Genomic DNA, 19533 nt, shown 5'->3' on the forward strand with positions numbered 1-19533 from the left:
GTAAAAGTAGCTTAAACACTATTCAAAGGGTAGACAGAGTCTAGTTGTCTGTAAGTAGACTGAAGGCGCTTTTCTGTCTTGAAGAAAAAAATCAAAATTGTTTATTTCTACAAAGGCTTTTAAGAATGCAGAAATAATAAAAGTCTGTACATGTTATTCCTGCCAATTTTTCCCCTATAGAACTGCTCTCAAGGTGTAATCTGTAGGGAGTCGCACTGCTAACCCAAGAGTCACACTTTTCAGGTGGTTCAGAGCTTCCAGGGGAGAGAGCTTGGCAGTCTCCTCTGAAACGGAATGGTCACCATAAGTTGGCTCCAACTTGCTGGCAGTGAGAGTACTTAATTTATATTGATAGGCTTTTTCCCCCTCTCAAAGCACAGGTTCTATGTAAAGACCAAAATTAAAAAAACTGTTTTCCCACATAGGAATTTTGATTTAGTCTAAGAGTGGGAAGGGAGTAAAGGGGGGGTGGGGTGTTAGAAATGAAAACATTTGGAAGCCAAGATGTGATATTTAAGTCCAGTTTAGATTCTGAGTCCATAAATCTCTTTTCACTAATGCTGGAGTCAGAGAATATTTCAGTGCACTGGAGATGCTCACAGGGTTAAGTGACGCTGAGGACAGTGTGTACCTAACAGAGGCAGTGTCTCTGGCCACCCAGAGTCTCCACTTTTCTTATTAGACTTCACTTCTAGCTTGGCATTTTCTCAGCTCTCTGTGGATGCCTCACAGTGCTCTTCCCAATATTCCCCTTACTGATATTCAATGTAAAGGCCAAGATCCACAGACTTCCGGTCCTATAGCTGCTGGACACTATACATAACCTTGGAGTAGAAGAAAATCTCACCATGCATTTTAAGCTCTCTAACATCATCACTTGAGAGGGAGGAGAGGGTAAACAAAATAGAAAACAAAACAAAACAAAAACAACGAGGCAGATGCACTGTCCTGTGTTCTCTTACCCCAAGCAAAGTAAAGCAAACTCAAGACTAAAGCATAAATTATAGCTAGAAACTAGACTTCCTTCCACACTCCCAACTCTCCCTTTTCCTAATTTCATGATGTTTCTGCCGGTTCCGCCTCACATTGAACCATCCTGTACCTAGCCTCTCTTCTCTAGCTGACACTTAGAATCCCAAACCAAACTAGCAGAGGTCAGGTTGATTCTGACTCATTGTGGCTCTGTGTGTGCAGAAGAAACCTGTCTTACTTAAAGTTGTTAAGATTATGATCTCTCAGAAGCGAATAACCAGGCTCTTCTTCTGAGGTTCCTCTGGGTAAATTATAACTTGTACCATCCAGGAACTCTTGTTGTTTAGACCACTAACATATTCATGCAACACTTGGACTGGTTTCATCTCTCTCAGATAGTCTCTATATTCTTTTTGCTATCTACTATATTTTTAAAAATTTGATCATTTCACAATAACTTCTTACCCTCTTGGTGTAGCTCCTTGAAAGGTGCCACTCTAGAAACTCTTAAATCTCCTTGTTGTAGTACCTGTGCTATTTATTCACTAAGCTTAAATTTATGACCATATTTTTTCAGGACCATAGAAATAGCCCAGGCGATAGGCCTCCCTCCATCCATCAAAAGTACCTAAATGCTCACCAACACAGTTTGTGTTTCCAGGTGCAATTGTCAGAAGTTTTCACTGTTCAGCACCTTAGTTATTTGGTATGCTATCAACACACTAGCAGGCAGGGAGGAAAACTTGGCTCAGTTCAAAACCAAATCACCTATCCAACCTGTCAGTGATGTTTTTCCTCAGCAGGCAGTTTTGCAAACCAGCTGCCTAGCATTTTATCTCTTGCTTCTTTGGCTTCCCTATCTTTATTTTAAAGAACTCCAGCTTTGCAGCACTAATTTCTGCCTGGGCCTTGGTCACATTCTTCCTGAACCTGCCAGAGACACTGACATTTGGCAGAGTCCAGGTGTGTAGGAGCTAAGCTTTGCAGGAAACCATATTGAGCAGAATCACATAAGCAACAATCATGCAATTCTCAGATTACTAGGTTATTCATTTGAAAGCAATTCTTATATGTTGATAGATTGGAATCTTTAAGCAGGCACTAGAGGGACAATCAGGGGCTCAGATTTTCTTGTTTGGTTCAGTTACTCTGCAAACTACCTGCTTCCAAATTAACTGTGTGTCCATCTTAACATACCCACCTGAAGGGGAAATGGCCTCAGGAATCAGAAATTTTGTCTTACCCAGGTGTTCCTTGGGCCTCCTGTTTATGCATTAATGTCACCAGAACAAATCCACACGTGTATTAGGTTTTGTGGAAAATCTCTGAGCAACATCAGGAGAAATGGCCTTGTAAGTTTAGTTCTTACTGAAACTAATAAACACTCCACCTAAGAAAGGCTGGACGTTAGTAGCTCTGTCAGTAAGTTTTAATTAAACAGCCAAATGTGTAAGAACGTGAACAATGATTGTTGAGGTGTTTTGGTTTTTATTAGCTCTTTTTGTAACTCCTTGTAGGGGAGCTCTTGTGGCCTAGTGGTAAGAAGTTGCACTGTAGCCTTAAAGGCACATGGTTCATATCCACCAGCTGCTCCACAGGAGAAGGACGAGCTATCTCCTTCAGTGTGATTTACTTCCTCTGAACACCTTCTGGATCAGCTGTAGATCAGTTCTGACTTGACGGCACACTACAACATCATCATCATAGTCCATGGGGATTTGCACTGCTAATCCAGAGGCAGAGTTCCTCTGGTGGTTCAAATCCACTGTGGGTCTGAGAGGACAAGATGGACAGTCTCCTCCCTTGTGATTTACAGCCTTGGAAACCCAGTGGAGGGTCTGCATGAGTTGGTTTTGACTCACTGGCGGTGAGTTTAATGAATTTAGATTGGCGCGTCTCAGCAAGCCTTTTTGTCAGAGGATATTTGTCTGTTTGGGTTCCCTGCTTCTTGGTGCTAGTGGTGCCCCACCAACAAAGGGAAACACAAAAGTCATTGTTGTTGGGTTGATTCTGACTCCTAGGGACCCTTTATTGAGCTTCCAAGGCTGTAAAGTCCATCGTTCTCTGAACTGCTGAGAAGTGCAGCCTTCAAATTACCTGCCCAGCTCACTGTGGACTGCAGCACCACAGCTACAAAGGCACAGCCCCAGCAAATACCTTTCTTAAGGAAATATTTAGTGAAGTTCTGAAGCTTTTGCTTTCTTTGTAAAATAATCGGTGTTGATGATGATGGCTGTCGAGTGGAACACGACTCAAAGCGACCCCGTGAACAAAAGGCCTGAAGCCCTTCCACAACCATTGTCATTTATCAAAGTTCACAGAGTTTCCAGAGGCATGCTGTTTAGGAAGTGGATGCCACTCTTGCTTCCAAACATCATTCCTCTCTGGAATTTAACAGATAGTGTTCACTCATTTCCTTATGATTTCTGTTTTCTAACTCTTTCCTTCTTAGTCATGCCATCTTGTCTTGGAATAGAAATCTTCCAGCCAGCAACATAGCATCGGAAACTGTGCTCACTCTGCTCCTGGCCAGGAGCACTCCTGCTTAGCCAGTCTCCTTGTGCTCCGCAGTAGTGTTTTTCCATCACTGTCAGCTCTCTCAGGGCAGTTTGTTTAACCTAGTATGAACACAAACCTAAAGACTGTTTCTACTCTGAGAGTATTATATTCCTGAGATTGAGTCTGTAAATATCAGAAGGGATTTTTTTTTACTTCATTCTTTTCAGATAGTGTGGCATCATCCTTCTTTCCCCCTAAAAGGATAATCTCCCATTTGTAAATTTAAATTTTATATACCTTACTGTTTACATGAAACAAGCAATAGCTTTTTGTGAGCAGTGTTTAAACAAAAAATATATTTCATATTGTGAATATTTTGCTGAGATATTTTCAGAACAAGCCTTTTACTGTAGCAAAGTAATATTTTTTTAATCTAAGCAAGATTTTATGCATTTTAACCTTGTTCCTTAATAACAGCTCTTGATACACATACGTTTCTTTTACACAGTTCTTTTTTTTCTGCCCCAATCAAATAATTTGTAAAGTGGTTGCAAAATAATCGTCTATCTTGCCACAAGTTAGGAACCAGAGAAACAGTCTCAGATAGAGTAAGCTTGTTTATTATAAGTTATCAACAACTTTGTAAAAGTGACAGAAACTCGGACTTACTGCTTTTATGTTGGAATCAACTCATAGTTGACCCTGCAACCTGTAAGTCGCCCTTGACGATTGCCTGTCTTTCTTCCTGAGGAAAGGTGAGAGCGGCTGGGAGAAAACAAACCACATGCCTTTGAGTTGGCAGCACAGCCTTTTATCTATGAGGCTGCTAGAGCTCCATCAAGGTAACAAAGGTGGGGTCCTAAATAGTTTAACTGTGAAAGTCACTAAATAAAGCCTGATTGAAATTGTATAGTAAAGGGTTAATTTGGTATTGTAGTATACATATAATACAAATAATTATGTATTATAAATAATAGATTGGAAGTCTCAAAACAAGCTCATGTCCACTGTAGGTGGATGAGGTAATGTCTGCAGAGTACTCAAAGCTACTTAAACATAAACTACGCATGTCATCACTGGCTATCCTGATGCCCTCTCATGGAAAGTTGGCTTTATTGAATGCCACACTATCCATTAGGTCCTGCTTAATTTGAATCATTTCCTAGAGGAAAAGATCTTCTTTTCTGCCTAGAAAGATATGGGACGTCGTCTTATGAGAGACCACTGAGTAGGACTTCATTGATCCGTGGTGGAAAGATGTTATCACTATTGCTTGCGAGAATGAAGTAAATACAGCAAACGTTATATATAAAGAAACCAGGACACTGGTGGACATCAAGCTTCTGGAAAGAGACATTTGACAACAGACATATCTTGGTCCACAGTTTGAAATGCTGAGCCATGACTGTGGGCACCAGCCATATGGATTCCTAGACTTGTCTTAAGCAATATGGACAGGGCATTAAGGGGGCAATTGAGATACCATTTTCAATAAAATTCAGAATCTTTAAGATTTATCTCTAAAAGGGGAAGTTCCTGTTGGATAGAGCCATTCAAATGTCCCTGACTTTGCCCCATAAACTTTACTACTGACTCGTCATTTTCTCTGCCTTGGTAATCACATTGCTGTCCTGTTGGCAACTAGCTGTTCTTAATGATTTGACTCCTAGTAACTAAAATATTTATGTTGATTCAAAGGGATCAAGAAAAAAATTCTAAGAAGCATTTTGTTAAACTCTAAAGTATAACACAAAAAAGATGGAAGGTCCAAGGTATTCCAAAATGCTGGTCTAAAGTTTCCGAATTTTACATGTTTAACTTGCTCACAACTCCTGTCCTTGTTCAACCAGAACATCAAATCAGAGGAGAGCCTGTCCAAGTCTCTCTTGTCTAGCTTTGGGCCTACTACTGGGTTCACTATCTTGACTCTATAATCCAAATACAAGAACATGTGGTTCAGCTACTCCACTTTTGCTTTCTCAGTTCTGGTCTCAGCTCCCAACCACTCTTTGTCTCCCATGTTAATTACATTAGAAATTGCTCAATTCTGCAGCCGACTCATAGTTATAGGTCTGAACCTATGTAAATTTGTCAGCATATAATAGTTGTTCTTATGTGCCATTGAGTCACCTGCGACTCATAGTGACCCTATGCACAATAGCTCTGAATGCTGACCTATCTTGAGCCACAAAATAAAACTAATAGCCATAGAGTCAATTCCAATTCATAATGTCTGTCTGAGAGAGAACTTCCCTGCCCCATTCAGGTTCCAAAACTTCAAATCTTTATAGAAGCCAATTGCCACATCTTTTTTTTTTTATTAATTTAGTTTGTTTATTTTTCATTTCAATGAACATCTACAGAGATTTTGGAATTCCATTCATTCATTGTTGCACCCTTCTCCCCGCACAAACCCTTCCCTCCCCCCCCCGTTTGCTCCTCTCCTTGAAAAGCAAAAGGAAAACTCCCTCATTGGTACACAATTCCCCCCCCCGCACCTCCCCAAACCCCACCACCTACCCCCAAATATAATCCACTCTGCAACCCTCATTGCATACTCTTACGATAAAAATAATGCCCTAAAATATAATGCTTTTAGACTATTCGACCATGGTGTAGTTGGAAGGTTTAAACAGGTAGCCTTCCAGTTAAGAAACAAGCATTGTGCTACCAGAGAGCCTTACCTAATAGTATAACAGTAATAGTAGTAGTTCATGTAACTCCTGAGCCTAGGAATAGATTGGGAGATATGTTGTCATTGTTATGTGTCATTCAGTCGACTATTAAGCACAATAGCTCTGAACTCTAGCCTATCATGAGCCAATCAATCTCACTGTCTCTGATACACCTTCTTGCCCCTTTACCCCAGTCACTGTCAATCCATCTCATCCAGGATTTCCCCAGGATTTTACACTGACCCTCCATTTCTTCCAAGCATAATGTCTTTCTCCAAGGACTGGCCCCTCCTGACAACATTCCCAAGTTAGGTGAGGTGGAGCTTCACAATTCTTGCCTCCATAGAGCAACCTCATTTCACCCTCTCTATGAAAGATCGTTTGTTCTCTTGGCAGTCCATGGTATGTTCAATACTCTTCTCCAGCATCACAACTCAAAGGCATCATTCCTTCTTCTGCCATCCTTAGTCATTGTCCAGCTCTCTGAGGTATAACAAGTAATTGCAGAGACCATGACTTGAATCAGGTGCACCTTAGTCTCTAGACTGACGTCATTGCTTCTTAGCACTCTGGAGAGAGAGGTCCCCAACAACAGACTTTCCCAAAACAAATCATCTTTTTATTTCCTGACTGCTATGCCAAGAGTGTTGATTGTGGACCTGAGCAAGCTGAAATCGTTAACAATCTCAATCTCTTCTCCATCTATCATGATTGGCCCAGTGGTGAAAATGTTTTCTTGATGTTGAAATGCAGTCCATATTGAAGACCACAGTTCTTAACCTCATGCAGCAAATGCTTCAAGTCCTCCTCAATTTCCACAAACAAGGCTGTATCATTTGCTTATTGCAGGTTGTTGATGAGTCTTCCTTCAGTCCTGATGCCACATTCCTCCTCATAAAGTCCAGTCTCTAAAATGATTATTCCCCAGACAGATTGAAAAGGTATGGAGAAAGGACACATCCCTGACTCACTCTCTTCTTGATTTTTTCCCCTCCTTTGTTCTTTCCCTCTGTTTGTTCATGATAACCCCTTGTACTTGACCTTTTTCTTTTAGGTATCTGGATGGTTAAGTTCTGTAATATCTATCTCTTAAAAATTATGTTTAATACTTTATGGGACAGTTCTGCTCTGGCCTAAAAGGTTGCTAAAACATATAGCAATTTTATAACAGTGGATTGTTGTTGAGTTTCTTTTGCCTTTGGAAGTATATTACAAGGCCATCATCTTGTTGGTGTGTTCAGGCTCAATATATCTAAAAGATGCTGCTAACATGGAAATTTCCAAATAAAAATGATTTTTTTTAAAAAAATGTACCTTTACTTAGATATTGAAATTCTTTTCACTCATTGCCATAGAGTTATAACTGGCTGATAGTTGACCCTCCACTGAGTTTCTGAGACTGTAAATCTTAGGAGAAGAGGCTGCCCATCCTTCTTCCACAGGCCACTGGTACACGCAGACCACCAGAAGTGTGCAGCTTCTGGGTAAGAAGCAAACACTGCAGACTATGGCATCAGAGCGCCCTGTATGTTGACCATTTTCTCTAAATACCAGCTGCCTGGTTGATGGGCATGAGGTTAATTAAGCTGATCTTAGTTAATGGGATGCTAGGAATTCCTGCTCTACAGAGAATACATTTCTGTCTCCACATTCCTTCTCATCTCCTAGATGAGCCTACCACTGCTGATACATGCAGGCGTTTGGACGTTGTCTGTGTCATTTTTGACGTCAAGTTGATTTGGAGCAATAATAACCCTATAGGGCAGAGTAGGACTCCTGGGTACTTAAATAAACCACACAATTTTGAAAGACCATAATTATTCCTTGTACTTAAATAAAATAGTAACTTAAAACTATCATATATAGTCAGTTCCTGGGTTATTAACAAGGTCCATTCCTTCTTTAATTTGTAGTCTGTAGTTTCATTTGTAGGTAAACTGCAACAGGTGCGTGTGGTTCTTACTTCTCCTTACCCTAGGACAAGAAAAGGTCACATAGTGCTGGACTGCTAGACAAAAGGTTAGCAGTTTAAATCCATCAGGCACTCTTTTCTCCTGGAAGATTAAAGTCGTCTTCTCCTTTAATTAGAGGTCCCTCTGAAACCTGATGAAAAGTAAAAATGACTTGAATCAACTAAACAGGAATGGATTTAGGTTGTTTTGGTTAGTGAAGGAGAGACCTCTGACAGACACTAGAGGTAAAACATCAGCTGGTCATAAAGTCAGCTGTTCAATTCCACCGGCTGCTCTGTGATGGAAAGATGAGACAGTCTGCTTCCGTGAAGATTTACCGCCTTGTAAGTCCTACGAGGCAGTTCTACTCTGTCCTAGCATCACTTTTGGTAAGAAACAACTTGATGATAGTAGATTTCAGTGCAAAAGAGGAGCCTTTGTGGTACTGTGATTAAAATGTTCAATTGTTAACCATAAGGTCAGTTGTTAAAACTTACCATTCTGTGGGGAAAGGTCTGACCTTTGGCTTCCATAAATATTATAGTCTTAGAAATCCAGTCCCACCCTGTACTATAGGGTCCCTGTGAGTTAGAATTGACTCAAAGGCAGTGGGTTTGATATTTGGTTTTAGTGTAAGAAAAAAACCCTTTCACTGCTTTAAAAGCTGCATATGCAGCAAGTGAAGGTGATTATGATGAAGATTTTTTTTGTTGCAAGTCAGGATTAGTTCAGTCCTTTCAAAGAGAGGACAAATTTACTTAAAACTCAAAGGACAAATCCAAATTTCCCATGAGTCAGATATTTGTAACTCAGTAACTTATGGTACAAAGTGAACACTTAAGTGAGTTATTGATGTTTTTATTCCACAACTCTTTTTAAAAAATAATTAGAGTTGTTTGTTATGCAGAAAATCGAATAAACAAAACCAGGTGCCAATGAGTTAATTCTGATGCATACAAATCTTACATGTTTCAGAGTAGAGCTACTTTATATGGTTTTCAATGACTGTGACCTTTTGAAAGCAAATCAGCAGGCCTTTCTTCCAAGACATGTCTAGGCTGATAGGAAGCAACACTCTTTTATTTAGTAGCTAAGCCTTTAACCATTTGAGCCACTCAGAGATTCCCTACTGTGCACCAGACCTTATTTTAAAGTATTTAAACATAATTAGTAGGTAATAGATATCTGAAGCACATAAAGGCTTTACTACTTGCATAACAAAATTCTCATAGCAAGTAGTTTATTAAATATTTAAGTTTAGACAGTCCTAGAATGTTCACTCTTGAGCAGCATGCCTTATACGGCCTCCAGTCCCACTGATGTTCTTACAGAGTCTGGATTAACAGAGAAATGGAAGAAGACAACGTAGGAGAAGGAAAAATCTCTTCAGTAATAAGCAGGAGCGATGAAGAACTCTGCCAGGCAGACAAGTGCTCGATTCAATTTATCTCCAGCCACCATTAGCCATGTTCTCCTGGTTATCTCAGAGGACACAGAAAGGCTGCTCAATAAGGCTTGAGTATTTGCTGTTCAGCCCCTGGGATACCCGAATAGAATAAGACGCACATGTTTCAAGAAACGCACAGTTTAGTGAGACAGACAGATGTCAGTGCCTGAAGAGCTACGTAAATCAAAACAGATTGTGATTAACAGTGTAACTCCACACTTCACTTCCCCAAGAGTGCTGTACTGAGTACGCTTTGTGAGCGCTAGACAGGAACTGCTTGCTGGTGTTAACTGCCCTGGTTGGCCCCTGACTTGTGGCTATCCCGTATGTTACAGAATAGAGCCCCTCTATAGAACTTTTGGTGGTTGTAATCTTTTTTAAAATTATTACTAAATTTTATTAGTTTTAATGAACATTTACAGAGATTTTGGGTTTTCATTCATTCATTGTTGCAGGTGGTTGTAATCTTGAAGAACCGTTTGCCTTTCGTTTCTCCTGTGATGCTTCTGAGTGAGCTCAGACCACCATCCTTTAGGTTAGCAGCTGATTGGCAACCATTTGTACCAACTAGGACGCTTGGAAATTGCTAAAGGGCCACAATAATAGGACACGTCAAATTTCCACCATATTCGTTTGAATCATTCCCTCAAACACCGTTTCAGTTTAATGAGGAAGGAGTCATGTAAATTTATGGAGCACAGAAGGTGCATAAGCCTTCCCTACACTATTTACTACTGAAACAGCAGCCGTAACAACAAAGATTCAAAACCTCCTCTCATTGTCTCAATTCTGACTCTTGTTGTCATGTTGTGTGCAGTCAGGTCAGAGCTGACCCTCCAGCGGATTTTCAGAGGGACTTAATCACCCAGAGATCGCCCATCCTTCTCCTGCAGAGCAGATGGTGGATTTGAACCATGTGCTTTCGGGATTGCAGTACACCTTTTTGGCACTAAGCCACCACTACTTCCTTAGTGACATAGCAGAGCTATGCTCCGTAACATTTTCTTGATTATAATCTTTACAAAAACATATTTCTAGGTCTGTCTTCCTTAACACAACTAGCTAGGATTGAACTGCGTCCCTCCAGGCAAGGAGTTGATCCCAAATCACGTGTGACACCCAAGGAGGCATTTTCTACATGCTCTTGGTTTTATGGGGATTTGAGAGTTGGAGGTGCCCACGCGCACACCATTGAATTAATTCTGACTCCTTGCCATCCCATGTGAGAGTGCAAAACTCTCCCGCAGGGTTTTCTTGGCTGTAATCTTTACAGAAGCAGATTGCCAATTCATTCTTGTGCAGACCTTCTGAGTAAAGTTCTAGTCATTAACCTTCCCAGTTAGCAGCCTAGGGCTTAACTGTTGCACCACCAGGGCATCTTATTTTCTAGAGAGTGCCGCTAAGTGCATGCCTAGCTTCTGGTTTTCCAAAGGCCCTGGCATGTCAAGGTGTTCTGTAGGACACTTGGAAACGTCATGCTTCTCTAGGCTAAGGGCAGGGCTGGGAGAGGAATGAGGAGTCCTGTCTGAACAGATGTCAGCAGAGCCCCTCATCCGTGCTGAGAATCATCAAGCAGGAGCCCCAGGCCTGCCAGGCAGGGTGACTGAGGCAGCGACTGGGAGCTCAGAGACAATGAGCTAGACTCCTGGGGGGGCTCTCATGACTGCAGATAAATTAGCTTTGAAGGAAGAGTGGCCTTTGCTCCTTCTTAGAGAGTGTGGAGGTGGGGTCTCAGGCATGTTTGGAGTTTAATTAAGGATGGCAGCTGGTGTAGCAGGTCAGGGAGTTCTGTGCTTTCTGTACCATCCATGTCACAAGCCTCCAAATGCATTGTTTTTCCTCCTGTATATTACCATTGTCCTAGTCCGTCCTTGACCATGGCCCACATGTTATTCTCTGTGCTCTTGGTATGCCACAACCTTATCCCCAAAGGTAGAGAAGGGGACACCACTCTAAAGGTGGAGAAACAAAGAAGTAGGGATATCTTCAAACTTTTGGAGATTCAGTGTTCCTCTTTGAGATTTTTGTTTTAGCCTGTGCTCTATTTCCTTGTTTACATGTACCTCAGGATCCTAAATGAAGGGTCAGCAGTGCAAATCCACTACGCGCTCCACAGAGACAGATGAGCAATCTCCTCGCATAAAGATTCACAGTCCTGGAATCCTGATAGAGGGTCGCTATTGGTCAGAATTGACTCGGCTGCATTGGGTGGGATCCACACCTGTAATTAAGCCTTGACCACCTCAGGACTGTTAATAGCTGGAAGGAAAGGACAAATCAAATTGTATCATACCTAGATTTACAGGTGGCACACCATTAGGGTGGGCCATGACCATGACAGAGACATCTCCTGTCTCCTGTCCAAGCAAACCAGGTACAGGGAGAACAGAAACTCACTAGAATCACACAGCGTCCCATAGAAACAGCTCTACTGCCCAAAGATGAGAAGGTTTCTGTTTAGAGAATGGACTGGATGTGGATATTGCAAGATGGGAATGAATGTTGAAACTCAAGAGTGATTAGCCAAAAAGTACTCACGAAGATACATCTGTAATTTCACAGATATTCTTGAAGTGAAAATCTCCAAGTCACTCACTCTAGTCAACTGGACAAAAAGAAAAAAATATTAAACTCCAGTTGTTATATTTCCCATAAGGTCCTGCAGGGGATGCAAATACTGTGTGTTTGTTCAAGCCCATATAATGGTACTTCAGAAGAAAGGCTCTGTAAGAGTTGCGGCCCAGAAAAATCCCATGAGTCCAGTTCTCTGTAACACATGAGGTCGCCAGGAGTTGGAATTAGCTAGGCAACAACAATTTGGTGATTCTTCTTTCTCTTTTTTGTTATCATCCTTGCCATCTTGGGTACCTGGGATTCCAACTAGGCTAGGAGTGCTTGGAAAAGTCTCAGTAAAATCTGAGAGGCATCCTATTTGGGGTGACTGGGTTGGATGAGATGTATTTAGGCATAAGGTCTTTAGGAAAATGCCTTATCATATTAGTATAAGCTACTTGTAATGATGCTATATATGCTCTCTAAAAACACCTCCTCTTTGTGAAACTGCTCCATATTACCAGATGCCTGCTTCTCAAGTCTCATACAAATGAGTTAATTACCTGCGGCAGGAACAGGTTTTGAAAACAAAGGCAGAGACGTACAAAATAAAGGCTGTAGTCTTGTGTTACAGTTTCTCCTCCTCCGTTAACTCATCTTTATAAATATTGTTGGTCAAATTCTCTTAATGCCAGTCTTCTACACAGGCTAGGCTTTTAGGGTTTCTGATGGTACAACCCCTAGTAGAAATGTATTTAAGTAAAAATGTAAATGTACTCCAACTTTTAGTAGAAAATTGGTCATAATGTACCAGTCTGGAATAAGGCTACCCCTTTCCTGGCCTGTTATTTGCTGTTGTCAGGTCACCCATAGGGTTTCATTAGCTGATTTTCTGACGTAGACCATAGCCTTTCTGTCCAGTCTTTCTAAATCTCAAAGCTCTGTTGAAATCAGTTCAGCACGTTAGCAGTGCATTTGGTCAGGGCTTGAGAATTGGCTGGCAAACAAAGGCCATTCTTCTGGACAGAACGTGAGACTTTTATCAAATAAACAATGTCTCCCTGTTCCTGACTTGGGAGCTCTTAAAGAGAGCTGAAGAACTTACAGATATTTAGAAATTAAAGAGACATTAAAAGATCATCAATTCCATTTTCTTCATTTTAACAATAAAAAGGCTACAGTCTGCGAGCTTATCTGCGTCTTGGTAGCAGAATTGCTTTATTTTTTCAAGTCATGGAAATGACTTTATCTGCCATAGAACATCAGGCAATGACTCCTGTCATTCATTCCTCATTTTTTTTATTCTCATGGTATCAATATTCTGCCAATATCATGTAGGAAACAAATTTTGGTATGCAAGATAATTACAAGCTCTATTCCCAAGGAAAATAGTGAATCATGAAACTGGATTGCAAAATCCTGAAGACCGTTTATTATCTTTTGTGTTCCTTTTTATCTTTCTCAGCACCAAGTGCTACATTCTGTATAACTGTGAAAAAAAAAATGTGAACCAAGCCCACAGGCACTGAGTTGATTTCGACCCTTGGAGACTATCAGGTTTGTGAGACTAGAAATCTTGACAGGAGACTAGCTAGCTTCTTATGAAGTGATTAGTCAGTTCAAACCATTAACATTTTGGTTCACAGCCAACATAAAACAAACAGTATACTACAAGGTTTCTTTAATATAAATTCACTACTTAAATATGTACTAATCAAAAATACTCCACTGGTGAACTGCAAATCATTAGTGTTTTCATCAATGACAAGGCATTATAAAGTTTTGTGCATAGATTGTGAAGCCAGACTGCTTGTATTTATACTCTGACATAATGAAATAAAAGCCATGGCCTTGGGCAGGTAACTTGACTTCTCTGAACCTTAGTTTCCTTAATGATGTTGTTGGTTGCCGTTGAGTTTCAATAGCAATGCCCAATGTGCAGCATAGAACTGCTTCATAGGATTTTTTCAAGTCTGTGACCTCTTGGAAGCAGATCTCCAGATCTTTCTCCAGAGGTGGCTCTGGGTGGGTTTGTATTGCCAGTGTTTCAGCTAGGAAAGCATTTAACTGTTTAAACTCCATAAGCACAAACTGTAAAAATAATCGTTTTGGGAGTCACTATGCTCAAGTGGCATCGTTTATAAGGGGTTGTGCTGCAAACCCAAAGGCTGCCCCTCTCTGATGCTTTGAATCCACAAGTGGCTCTGAGGGAGAGAGATGGGCCATCTCCTCCATGTGATTTCCAGCCTCAGAAACACAGTGGAAGGTCAGCTATTAGAACAGTGCATTGGTGTAGGGCTGGCAATCAGACTCCATTGTCAAACTCAGTGGCAGTGAGTGAGTGAGTTAGGGTTACTATGAGTCAGAAATAATAGCACAGTTGGAGCATTTATGATTGGTAAGATTTCTTGACTTTCTACAAGTAAACACTCAGAGGAATCTATGACAATAAGTTTTTAATGAGTATTTGTTGCTATAGAGGGTATAAGGGAGGTGGCCTAGTGGTAAAGAATTGGCCTGCAATCTCAAAGGCCTACCATTCAAATCTACCCGCTGCTCTGCAGGAGGAGGTTGGGCGTTCTCCTGCTGTGCAGTTAACTGCCTCTGGAAGTCACACTGGAGGGTCAGCTGTGAGTCGGTTCTGACTGACAGTAACAACATACACAATATAAGGGAGCTCTGGTGGCTTAGTGGTGAGGAATTGTTCTGTCAGTGCAAAGGTATGTGGTTCAAATCCATTAGCTATTCTGTGGCAGAAGGATGGACAATCTCCTTCCGGGCAATTGACATTTGAAAACCTGCCAGAGCGTCAGCTGTGGGGTCTGTTTCAAGTCAGTGATACACAACACCAACATAGTCTGTAGACGGAAACCTGGTAGCCTCATGGTAAGGAGCTGCACTGCCAACACAGTGGCGCACAGTTCAAAACCACCAGCTCCTTGGCAGGAAAAAGATGAACAGTCTCCTTCTGGATGATTAAACTACTTCAGAAAACCCACTGGAGGGTCAGCTCTGAGTAGATTCCAACTTGAATGGTATACAACAACACAGTCAGTATAAAGAGAAAGCTGTCTTTAACTGTTGTTGAGAAACGTTCCACAATAGGCATAGCTATCACAAGGTTAACTGAGCACATAATGTGTTAGAATGATTATTGTAGGGATCATCAATTGTTACAGTCTTGAACATTTCTTTGCTCCTTATATTTATATAGTTCTTTTTGCACCATGGTATCCAGGTTTTCTCAGTAAGCAGATGCATTCTCTGTGCTATTTCCTCCTTCTTAGAGCCGCTTTCTGTCCACTGCCTTCTTGTGTACATTGTGGTGGTTGTGCTGTTAGTGACTCTTCCCTTTGGTCCCACCATATATCATAGATCAGACAACCCACACTTGCCTTTCTTCATCATGGTGGTACATGTGTACTTCTCCCATTGATGCTGCCAACTCATATTCAATTGACCCAGACTTCCTAGTCACTGTTTCCTTGAGATACTGGTTTTTCTTCTTCCTGTATTTTTTAATCTAGCTTAAAACACATGTGAACTTGAATCAGGGAAATCTTACACATTTCTTTAAAAAAAATATTTATTGTGCTTTTAACAAAAGTTTACAGAACACTTGGATTTTCATTTACTCATTGTTGCACATTACCCCCCTCCTATCCCAGTTTGCTTCTCTTAAAAAAAAAAATCATCCATTGTTGCACAATTTCCCCCCTCACCCCACCACCACACTCTACTTTTTTAAGTACCTCTTATTCTGGACTGTTGTCATGCACATAATACCTAATCATATATTCCTTTTAAACAATTATTTCCCTCATCTGTCCCAATGCAGTGTTCGTTATGTATCCCTTCTTTTCTTAGTCCCCACTCCCACCCCTATGTCAGTCCTCTTTTATAACAGGATTTATTTGTCCTTTTGTGACTGAGATACTTCATTTCTCCTCATCCATGTGACAGTCATTTTTAGCATAGGGTCTTTGACCTCTAGTTGTCGTTTGAGTGACTGATGCCTGACTTAAACGAGTAGGTATCCTCATTCTGGTTTTATTTCCACAGTATGTTCCTCCAGATCTCTGCGTCTGCAATTTTGTGCTGGAACAGTCCCTCTCTGTCAGAGCCCTGCAGGAAATGCTTGCCAATACAGGTGAAAATGGCGGCGAAGGGGTGAGTACCAAATCCCCAAAGCACATTAGGTAATTTGTTCCTTTAGTTTTGAACCAAATCTTAAGGATTAGAAAACTTTAAGGCTCCTGAGATAATTTATATAGAGATAGTAAATATTTCTCACTGAGTTTAGATTCCTTTTTATTTAGAAACTTTAGTCATGCTTCTTTTGGAATGACTAGATTTTACCAAAAACAAAACAAAACAAAAATCCCAAAACAACAGCAAAAAAAACCCCACACCTAGTATTCATGCTGCCTGAACAAGTCATAGGACACTGAGCCTTCACTCCCCCCTCCCCGACCCCAATCCTCTAAGAATTGAGAAGAGAGTGAAAATACTTATGAATTGAGAGTACCTACTTAAGGAAGATAGTTTTGCTGTCCCCTTGGAGCATACCATGGTAGAAAAGTTTGGAATGTATTTCCTAAAGAATGTAGAGTCTTTGGCATAATCTCAGAACTCCGTGTTGTCACTCATGGTGAGCAAATTCAAAGAGGTCTTGAGTTTCTGTTGTATATAAAGTCCTTGTTTGAAGATTGATGTTTCATATATCCCATGTCAGAAAGTCTCCCAAGATAGACATTGGCCAGGTACTTCAGAATCATCCTCTTCTCTTTCCCTAACAACCCACTTTGATTTATGATCAAATATTTTCATTTTCCAGCCTGAATATCTCAAATCCAACCATTTGTCCCATTCCTCACAGTACTCCATTAACCCACTGTCTTCTTGATAGCCATACCTGTCTCCCTTCCTGTCTTTTTTCCGGACCTAGCCACTCCTCTCTTTTCTTTTTCACTCAGAATTTTTTCTTTCCTTTCTGAAATGCACATTCAGCCATTCAATCTCTCTGTTTCAAAATCCTTTGATGCTTTCCCATTGCCTTGGGCTAAATTCCAAATTCCTTAAGTCAGCAGGAAGATCTACAGGCTTCAGTCCCTGCTCATCCCTCTTGTCCATCTTCACACCACATCCCACTGGCACTCAGTGTTCCAACCACCTTGGATTCCTTTCACTTTCTCAGAAATGCCAAGTCCTCTTTTGCTTATGATCTTATGTGTCAGCTATTCTTTCCACTTGGAACAGCTATCCTCCGCCTCTCCTCCCTTGGGCCTTCCCAACTTAGCCTTCAAAGATCCCGTTTAAATATTGGGTCTGTTGAGAAGCCTTTGTCGGCATTACAAGTCTGGGATGGGTGCCCTTGCCTGGACAGCATTTAGTACTTTTCCTGTCATCATTCTTCTCTCTCTGTGCTGTTATTTCAAGCCTCATTTTCTTTCTCCCATATTGGATAACAAACAAAGTACATCTAGGTAAGAACTGTTTGCCATACACAAATTATTCTTACTTGACTTGAATGAGCACATACATAATACAGAAATGTGTCTGTGGTAGACCCCTTAGGGTCAGAAGAACTAATATTTACATTTAGATCATCTTAATTGATCTTAACTGTGTCTTCTAAACTCTTGACACCATAGAGTTCTCTCTCTATAGATTATATAGAAATATTTTTTTAATTAAATCTCTAAGTCCTAAACATCAAATATTTGTGATTCTTCACTCTTTTAGTAGTTTACGATACTTAATTCTTTGTCAGGAATGGCTTTGCTTTATTCTTATAGCATTAATTTAGATGAAAGTTGTTGTCCCTTTAAGGGAGGGAGCTCTGATGGCTCGGTCAGTGGGGAGATTGTGCCCCTAACCCGAAGGTGGTGACTCTCTGGCAGCTCAAGCTTCCCCAGTGTCTCCAAGGCAGAAAGATGGACATGCTTCTCCTGTGAGAGTAACAGTTTTGGATAACTCACTATGAGTGGTCAACTATGAGTTCCAACTTGATGGCAGTGAGTTTTTGTTTGACACATTCTTCAGTCTGTGTCCATTCTCCACTGACTTCAGCACCTCCTTCTTGATAGGTGCACACCCTCAAACCTTTCTGATTTAGTGGAATATTGTTTTAAAATTTGATAGCCCTTTTTTTTTTTTTTGCTATTCAAAAATGTTGCGGTAGAAGACATGTTTGATTTGAAATATCTCTACTGTCGGTGTCAAACAAGATCATCTAGACCCTGCCTAGCTGTGATAGAAATTAAGAAGGAAAAAAAAGTCCTCTTTATTGGACTTCGTCTCTCAAGGTAGCCTCTTAATCTGTTTTATAGAAGAAGTGTCTTTTAAAAGACTTCATGTTCTTTATCCTTTGGCTAAAGTGGTTCAAACAGTCTTGTAGATGAGAAATCAAGCTCAAAAGGTCTAGTTATAATCCTGATCTTCTTTATTGCTAAGAACTTAATAATAAACAATATCAATTTTTTTTTATCTTAATGAATAGGCAAGACTTCATTTTCCAAAATGAATGGGAAGACCAACTTAGTATAAAAGAATTTTCTGTTCTGGAACATATGAAGAAGACTTACTTTAATTTTTGTTATATATAGCAGAAATCAATAGACATTTTTAAACAAATAATTGATTTTTTTTGGAGGGGGAGGAGACTTACTCTCTTTAAAAGCTAAACCCAATATAAATTTTTTTTTATGTTTTTATCCTAAAGTATCCACTAGATATAATTGACCATGTTGGGTTAGACTTCTGATATGCCATATTGCCTTTCTATTCTTTTACCAAAGAGATCTAATAGATATTTACCATATTGACATATCATTATTATTATTACTATTAACTATTGTTGTTGTTAGGCACCATTGAGTTGAGTACAACTCATAGTAATCCTATGAACAAAAGATCTGAACCCTGGTCTATCCTGTACCAGCCTCACACTTCCTCACACACAAGCAAGCTACAAGTTGTAGCAGTCAGTCTACCTGGCTGACAGTTGTCTTCTTCTCCAACCCCTCATCCTTCCCAGCATCATATCCCTTGCCAAGGAATAGCCCCTCCTAGCAACAAGCCCAAAGAATAGATCTTAAAGTTAGAAAGAAGTGTTTAAAAAGATATGAGAACCATACTTTAAATTTTAAAAACCCTATTATTATTTTACTTTTTAATTGGTGGTTCCACTAATAACTACCTGGACAGTAGCTTCAGTCACAATAAGCCTTTTAAAACTCATGCTCATTTCCATGTGAGTTCTCAGTCTTGAGTATGAGAAATACTGCATTTACATAACATCTTGGGTCTGATTATTTTGCTTTTCTGAAGTGATTGCTGCTCACATTCACTATTAGTATTTAATTTGATATTCGATCATAATATTCAGTGGGGAAGAAATAGAAAGAAGTGAGTGAGTTCCATGACAGACCGT

The 19533-nt window shown here is 40.3% G+C and overlaps 1 protein-coding gene across 2 annotated transcripts in view; it reads left to right on the forward strand.

The window, feature by feature from the left end:
• RYR3 (ryanodine receptor 3) overlaps positions 1-19533 on the forward strand; it is a 753100-nt gene that overhangs the window by 273915 nt on the left and 459652 nt on the right. For both annotated transcript variants that reach the window (XM_006883055.1, XM_006883056.1), the window contains exon 3: positions 16161-16268. In XM_006883055.1, coding sequence (XP_006883117.1) covers positions 16161-16268 — 108 coding nt within the window. The remainder of the gene's footprint in view (positions 1-16160; positions 16269-19533) is intronic.

Source organism: Elephantulus edwardii, unplaced genomic scaffold (genome assembly GCF_000299155.1).
Source record: "Elephantulus edwardii isolate Elephantulus edwardi_28Jun2011 unplaced genomic scaffold, EleEdw1.0 scaffold00026, whole genome shotgun sequence".
NCBI classification, from domain to species: domain Eukaryota; kingdom Metazoa; phylum Chordata; class Mammalia; order Macroscelidea; family Macroscelididae; genus Elephantulus; species Elephantulus edwardii.